The following is an 8,495-nucleotide window of genomic DNA, read 5'->3' as shown; positions in this document are numbered from 1 at the left end:
TGTAGGAGAGTGCACAGATCCTCAGGCTTTTCTATCTGCAGGTACGTGTTCGTGTTAAAGCTTTTGAGCCAAAATATATCGTGTGTGTGATTAAAACGCAGAGTAGGAACAAACTAATGAGGTTTTACTGACGATCACTGCATTAGGAAAACATAAAGTTGTGTTTGTTTCTCCAACTGCATGGCTGCTCACCATAAAGTTAATAAAGACCGTTTTGTTTTTTTTGTCATACAAACACTGTTTCACTCAAATCCTCGTGTATCTTGGGCAATATTTGGACATATTTGATGTTTAAAATGATCAGTATTAGACCTCCACTATTTAATTAGTGACATTTACTATAACTGTTGTTTAGTTTGGACTTGTTGAAGAGACGCATTACTTGTGAAGGCTTAATTAGCCGTCAGCTTTTAATAACACTAAACAGTAAATGCGCATTAATTTATTGCTGAAGTGCCTTAAAACAATAATTTCAGTTTTGTTTCAGAGCTTTTGAAATCTCAGCCACGTCAGCAGTGATGCCCTCTCTGGTTTTCTCGTTTCCCATCGGTGTTTGTCTCCGTCTCTGCTGTGCAGAGATTTGATTTAATGAATATTTCTATGATTATAGTCTCGGATTGATGATGTGCTGTAAGTTTAAATGTCATTGCTGTTTTCTGTACTGTGACATATAAATAATTAAAGCAGTGCCTCGCTGCTGTATTTATTGATCATTATTTGTATCGACCTTAAACACAGATCTGTTGATGTTTGCTCCTGTATGAACGTGAGCATCGAACTGATAAATATATTAATGAGGTTTAGGTGCTTTAGTTTTACGGTGGTCACTTCTGATTATTCCAGCCAGCTGTCATGACTCATTGCAAACATTATTAGTGAATGTCTTGTTTTCCTGTTGGGAGTTACATTTTGTTTATGCTGGAAAGGTTAAAAAAATAATGCAAAGGATTGAACTGGATGCAGAAAACAAAAACTGACTCTTCAAGTTAAGTGAGTCAAATGTTTTCCTTTTGACTTTCTTACAAAAATGGCATCAGATGAGTTTCAGTGTTGATTTTGCGCAAATATAACGGGAAAATAAAAGTAACAATTGTGACAAATCAAACATGTTATGCTAACAATTTAAATGAAAATAATAAACTTCCCAGAATGGTTACTAGTTACTTCTGAAGGATTTGTAACCAATTTTTTATAGTTAAACGAAAGATGAGCTGATCTCCAAACGCATGAACTACATATGACCGCTAGGTGGCACCAGAGACTACATAACTCAGGGGTGGGATTTTTTAAAATTTATTTATTTATTTATTTTTTTAACCAGATGGCCAAATTAAGGTATTAAAGCAATCAAAGGGCTGCATAGAGAAATTGAAAATAGATGTTTATTATGCATTAATTAAGGGTGACAGAGACATAACTGACCAGTTTCTTGCCAAATCTGTTCACCTGTATATTCTGATGCATGCTCAATAAGCCAGGTAGAAAAATCTAAAAAAGTTAAATCAGAGTGGATCAACCAATTTGCTGCTGACAACCAAAGCCAGCTGCTCACCTGATCTAGGATATCCTAACTGGGCCTTCCTGAAAGCAGAGAAGAAACCCAAACAGGACTCAGCTGTTTTTGGTTGGTTGGTTTTGGTTGTCAGCAGCAAACTGGTTGATCCACTACGAGAAGGTGCTATTTATAAGACTGAGCTGAATACAGCACCTCAGACTGAAGAAGTCTTTCGGATGAAAGACGAAACGTTTCTACAATTTTCTTGTTTTGTTTTTTGAATGTTCAGAGGACCAGATTTAACTTTTTTAGGTGTTCACCTGTATATCTCAGAGTTGTTATATTAAACATTTCAGACTAATTTACTACCTTGTAAACCTGTTTTTTAGCATATAATATTGTACTTTATCACTACATTATAAGTATCTACAACTAATATCCTAAATAAAATAAAAAAAAGGGTTTACAAATACTTATTGTGCTTACAAGGTAGTAACTTAGTCTGAAATGTTTAATATAACAACTCTGGATGAAATATATAGGTGGCAGATTTGGCTCACTATTTGGCAAGAAACTGGTCAGTTTTGTCTCACTGTCACCCTTAATGCATAATAAACAATTATTAATGATTTATAAAGTGTTTATAGAGGAATTAATAACGTATCTATGAACTATTATTAGCCATCTATAAGGGGAGCCTTACTATATAACTTCTAGAACTGTGCCGCTCAAGCTGGCTGCATGTTGGAGTAGCTGTTACTTTCATTCTGGGATATTGCTTTAGAGAACTTAATTACCTATTTTTTGCTGGATGGCTTTTTTTGGGGGGATGATTATTTCCTCTGGTATTGGATGCTGTGCAGCTTGAAGGATTTTTACAGAAACATTTTTACTTTTGGACATTTGTTATGAAGCGTAACCATGACAGCAACGTGGTTTTTACAACCGGGAGCAGTTGATTAATATCTCAGAGTTCAAATATTACCTAAAATACAGCCCCAAATCCCAAATGAGCTGTAAAGGAGGCGCTGTGGATGCATCTCCATCTACCTGGTGGAGGTGCTCGAGTGACTGGTTGCCGAGATCCTGGAGCTGGCAGGAAACATGGCTCATGACAAGAAAAACAGGATCATCCCCCGACATCTGCAGCTGGCTGTCTGCAATGATGAGGAGCTCAACAAGAGGAGTACTGCCCAACATTCAGGTGGTCCTGCTGGAGGGCCGAGAGGCCCGTTGAGTCCGGGTGGACGGATCGGCATCTGCAGCCAGTTTCAACAGATCCACTGCAGGAGATCCTTCCTGCCCACAGCCATCAGCATCTATAACAACTCTTAATGAAACCAGGATGATGAGTTACAACAACATTTAATTTCCCTCTGGGATTAATAAAGTATTTTGAATTGAATTGAAGTACTGTAAAGTGGTACCAATAAATTTGCTTTAAGACAGATAATCTGAAACACTTTTTTAGGCTTTGTCTTGTAGCAAAGTTAGCATGCTTGATTAAAAAAAAAAAACGTCTCCTCGACACTTTAGGAATATAAAACATACTCTTTGTAAATTGGCTCTCGAGACAATATGTTTGTTAGCTTAAATACTTTAAAAAACATCTACTGGCCTTTTGGAGTCTTTAAGGTTCAATAGTTCTGGAAACACAACAACTTCAGGAAAAACTGTTGGCCTTTCTTAATCCAAAGGTTTTTAAAATAATTGTCCAAAATGTTAAATTTAGACTTCTAAGTTTCATTGATAAAATGCAGGTTTTCATCAACTTATTTAAAAGTTGTTTTCTTTTCGATTAAGAATATTGAGGTCCGGATAGATGTTGTCCAAGGGCCACTTTTGGCCCTCGAGTCATATATTGCCCACGTCTGACATAACTGGACCTAAAAAAAAGATCCACTATGACAATATTTCCTGTATTAATGTAATGGATGTCAACCCAACAATAAAAATCACAGCCATCCCCTCATTGGATGCAATTTTGTTGAACCCTTTATTCAGAAAAAAGCATATTAACATTATATATAATTGTCTGTTTGACAATCATGTCAACATATAGTTAGACAAAAATATGTGGATCAAAGTTATTCAAGAAGGACATGGAGTACGACGGACATACGATCCAAACAAAAGAACCCAGTAAAGAAGAGTCCATCTTTTAAAAAATAAAAGCTTTGCACAACTGTTAAGTCGTCAGTGAGGAAGGCCAAAGAGTTTAAAGTACCATCACTCTGCTGTAGCTTTGGAGGCAACCATCAGTACAGACGATCGGGTCCACAGACGATACAAAACCTCGTCCACGTCAGGAGAGGATCTGATATACAGACACCACTGAGGCCCCTTCAATAGATGTCCTTCTTTGTTTTTCTGAAACCGATTTGCGGACAGCTTCGTTCAAAATGGACGTGTACGAACCGATCACTGGTAAACATGCTTCAGTGTCCGAGGACACAAATAAACACAGAAGGGCTCAGTCGTCTACGGCTGTTCGTGCTGCACGGAGCCCCGAGGCCCCTGAAGCCTTTCTACAGCGTAATGGTTAAAAAGGCAGCCAAGTCAGTCAATTTTTAAATACTTAGAATAAATCAGTTTGACATGCAGCATCTTCTTGATTCATTGCTGAGAGTAAGTTTTTTTTATTATTATTAATATTATTATTTTTGCTTTATCTGAGTTTATTGTACCCAAGTGTCGAAGCAGCACACAACACAGCCCTGGACCAGAAGCAGAAACCACAAATAGAAACATTTGGACCTGTTTCAGCAGAGAAAACGGTCAGTGCTGCAACACACTGTGTTTGTGAATGTGTCTCCTCGCGTTGTAAAAATCTGTTAACTTCTGCTTCTGTTGGAGGTTTGTTTTTTTTTTCCCCTGAATCAGGGAGGCATCTGGTGGGTTGGGAGGAGGGTCGTAAGTTCTTCCTTCACTACACAAATCGTTTCACGTCGTCATTATCACCATCATCGACATCCTTTAAAAAGAAGCTATATAAAAAAACAAAATAGCTTATCGAAAGTGGAAAGCACAGTTATATAAATGCCCCGTTTCTCGTCAGTGCTGCTGGTAGACAACCACAGAGACTTGTTGCTTTTTTTTTTTTTTTTTTTTACATAAAACAGTGGGCAAAGGGATAGGAATAGGTTTCGCTTGTGCACATAAGTACGGAGGAGGAGAAAGCAAATACGCCTGAAGAGTTAGAAATCAAAGAAGACAAAACGTGTAAACTTTGCGATCCGATCGCGCTCAGACGTTGAGCTGAAGTAATGAAAACACCGTCAAGCACAATCCACAGGCTAACAATTCAAAAATCCACAGTGCGGGCAATTTCCCAATCCATAATCCATTGTGTGATCCAGCCAGATTCCTATTTTTATCCCTAGCTGGGCTCCTTTCAGTTGTGGGAGTTTGAGGAGGAGGTGAAGGAGTAGGTGTGTGTGTGTGTAGGCGAGTGTGTGAGTCTCATATTGTACATTCTAGCATAGTTGTGTGTGTTTTGCTTGTAAACTCATTTGAATCCAGCTCTGACTCCGATTCATTGATGCATCTCGGAGTTGAGTTTGTCCTGGAAGATGTACAGGTTGTTGGTGGCGGCGATGGCGATGATGTTCTCGGTGGGGTGCCAGGCCGTGTGCAGGATCTTCTTGGTGAAGTCCAGGCTGTCCACGCTGATGTCGTCCTTCCGCCGCTTCCCTCCGGCGGCGCAGACCCTCCGCGGCTTCAGCACAGCTCTGGGTTTGCTGCTTTCCCTCGAGGCCTCCAGGGTCACGTCGCGTTTGGTGTTGCGGTCGAACATTCGGAAAAAGTTGTTGTAGGCTCCGGTCATGATCACACTGGGCAGAAGAGGAGAAAGGATCAAATCACTTTAAATTTTTTTATTGTGTGAACGTTTATGAAGTATTCACATTATTGGGATCCATTTTTCTTCCATACGTTTTTCAGCATCTTTCTCATTTCACAGTTTTTGTTCTATTTCAACAAATCATACAGAAATGTTCAGCTCGTTCAGGACAGGAGAACGGGGCTATGATTTCTGGTATTGGTGCAACTTTAGCTTTTTGAAATATTTAGCCTTTTCTGACTTTTTTTTTTTTCTCGTAGAAAATGAATTGAGCTCATTTTACATCTTTCATATCTTTAGATCTGTTTACAACCTTTTACTGCTCCTTTCACATTTTGTTCTGGTTCAGCTTCTTTCAGCTTCATTGTGCAAATTTAGACTTTTTTTCAGCTACTTTCAGCTAATTGCAGCTGTTTATTTCAGCTGTTTTATGCTCCTTTCAGATTGTTTCTGCTAACTACATTTTTTCTGATTTTTCTAACTTCTTTCTGCTTATTTAAAATTTATGTTCCTTTCAGCTTTTTCTGCTGTTTCAGCTACTTTTTAGCTGGTTTTATGCTAATTTTAGCCTTTTCAGCTAATTCCACATTTATGGCACTCTTTAGATCTTTTTTCAGCCTAATTCAGCAAAAATGTGCTCTCTCCACATCCTTCTGGTAATTTAAGCTTCTTTCTGGATTTTTAGCTACTTTTCAGCCTTTTTTGCTAATTAATTTTTTTTAAGATAATTTCTACTTTTTTGTGCTAAGTTCTGCTTCTTTCAGCCAAATTAGGCAAACATGGGGTTTTTTTCTGCTTTTTTCTGCTTTGCAGCTGCCTTTTTAGAAAACTGTTAGCTAATTTCAGATGTTTTTAGAAAATTTCAAGATTTTAATGGTAATTTCAGCTACTTTCAGCCAGTTAACATCTTCCTTCTCATTTTAGCTTGTTATGCTCCTTTAAGTTTTTTTAAAAGCTCATTTCAGCTTTTTCTGCTAGCTTCAGCTTTTTCTGTTATTTCAGCCACTATTTAGTTGTTTTTTATGCAAATTTGGGCTTTTTCAACTAATTCCACATTTTTTTTTAGCTCATTTCAATTATTTCCACTTCCTTCTTGTAGGTTAAGCTTCCTTCTGCCTTTTTAGCTACTTTTTAGCTGTTTTTCTTTCATTAATTTTAGATTTTTTAGCTGATTTCCTAGTTTTTGTGCTCATTCCTGCTTATTTATACCTAACTCTGCAAATATTTGTTAGTTCTGCTTTCTTCTGCTAATTTAGGCTTGTTCTTTCATTTCAGCTACATTTCAGCATGTTTTTAGCAAATTACTGCTGTTTTTCAGCAAGTTCTTCAGCAATAAGCATTCACACTGCATTTTCGCAAGAAATACAATTTCTCTAGATTTTACTATCATTTCTGTCACGTGGTTAGTTTTGTACAAGAGCTCTTAAATAAAAATAGTTTTGATGTTATTTACAGGTTTTTGTCTCAGGAGTATCTCTACTTAAATATTTGTGCCACTGTTTTTAAAGATCTATTTAAGGATTTTAAAAAGTGTTCATAGCACTGAAAAATGCATCACGAATGTTGAAGTGTCTGCAGAATATAAGGTTCTAGACACGGCTGTGTTGGAGTAATTATGAGTCAGATACTGTGTTGAAGTTGAGCAGCTTGACAAATTTGAAGAAGGAAAAAAATCCCTGAAACTGGACAAAAAGAATTAGTAAAAAAAAATAATAATTATTATTATTTTAAAAAAAAGAGCAAGTTAAAGAAATTCAATGCAAAAAGTCCAATAAAAAATAAAACAAGACCACTGTTGTGCAGTACTTCATGTAGAAACCTTCTGTAAATACTGTATTGTTTTTTTCTAACAACTTGTATAGTTTGCACAGAAACGTAAAAAAGCACAAGGACTTTACAGTCTACCTGTCTGAGCCGTTCCAGGCACACTCAAACTTGTCAAAGATGCAGTCGTTCTCGTACAGGGAACACAACTTGCTGCGGAGGTAATCATGTACCTGAACAAAAACACACAAAGAAAAAGAATTGGAATGAGTCCGGCACTCAACCCATACACTCCCGGCTGCTGACATTGAGTATGAACTGGAAATGGAGGACAAACGTGCACACACAAAGCTCAGAACTGATGAAATGCATCAATTCAGACCAAGCTGCAACAGAATCCTACCTAAAGGAAGCACTTTAAAAATAACACCAGCTCTGGCCAATACAACATGCATTACACCAAATCCATTAACATTCAGTTCACTGTTATCACACCCTCCATGAGAGTGATGATAGAACTCTGCACACACACACACACACAAACACACGCACAGAGTCTCACAACTCTTCCCTTGTGCTTCCAGTCGACCTTTGTCAGCACTTTGTCTGTTTGGTGATGCAAGCGCCTGAAATCTGCATCTCCCATCAGCCCCCATGCTCTGCATCAAGCCCCCACCTTCATCATTCTGCTTGAAGCCACTAGTTAACAGCTGCTTTGCAATCAATAAACGGTCAAACTGAGGTCGCCTCATCACTTCCTGTGACATTTTTTTTGTTTGGTTTCCCCAAAGGGTCTTTCATGGATCAAAATAGACAATGTCATCTGAGGATGAATGTGCAAAAACGTTTTTTTTTTTTTTTTTCTTTTTCCTGTCTGCAAGGTTCAAGGTTCTTTATGGTCATCACATGTGGTACATGAGGTGGAACAAAATTGTGTACTCAAGGTCCCAGTTGCACCCAAAATTAGCAAAAATATAAATTATAACAAAAAGAAACAGTATAATGTACACGGATCTAAGATATACGCTAAACAAAAATAGTGTAATATAATACGGTGTGTTGTCTAAATAAAGGTTGAATGAATTAAACAGCAGCCTGAACGTGAGTCTGTTGTGAGCAGATGGCTATGAATACAGCAGCTTAAAGGTAAGAAATCAGCAGCATGGATAATCAGCAGCAGAGATAAAGCGTCAAATGTCCAATTAAGGTGGCATTACAGTGCGTTTTCAGGTTAGGGATTTATGAGTCTAACAGGTCCCATATTCCTATATGCATACACACACACACACACACACACACACACACACACACACACATATATAAACTCTTATCAAAGATTTTTAGTTTTATAGCACGCTTACGTATGTTGTTCATCAGTCTGAGGAGTCACAAACA

General features: G+C 37.7%; 1 protein-coding gene across 2 annotated transcripts in view; it reads right to left on the bottom strand.

The window, feature by feature from the left end:
• Positions 1 to 4,367: 4,367 nt before the first annotated feature.
• The window catches only part of LOC119408454 (serine/threonine-protein phosphatase 2A 55 kDa regulatory subunit B gamma isoform), a 39,579-nt gene continuing 35,451 nt past the window's right edge, over positions 4,368 to 8,495 (bottom strand). For both annotated transcript variants that reach the window (XM_037675280.1, XM_037675279.1), the window contains 2 exons: positions 7,242 to 7,333; positions 4,368 to 5,328 (listed from right to left, as the gene is read on the bottom strand). In XM_037675280.1, coding sequence (XP_037531208.1) covers positions 5,031 to 5,328; positions 7,242 to 7,333 — 390 coding nt within the window. In that variant the 3' untranslated portion in view covers positions 4,368 to 5,030. The remainder of the gene's footprint in view (positions 5,329 to 7,241; positions 7,334 to 8,495) is intronic.

Source organism: Nematolebias whitei, chromosome 4 (genome assembly GCF_014905685.2).
Source record: "Nematolebias whitei isolate Nwh7 chromosome 4, NemWhi1, whole genome shotgun sequence".
In the NCBI taxonomy this organism is placed as follows: domain Eukaryota; kingdom Metazoa; phylum Chordata; class Actinopteri; order Cyprinodontiformes; family Rivulidae; genus Nematolebias; species Nematolebias whitei.
Note: the sequence above shows the minus strand (reverse complement) of the source record. Positions and strands in the feature narration are given on the sequence as shown.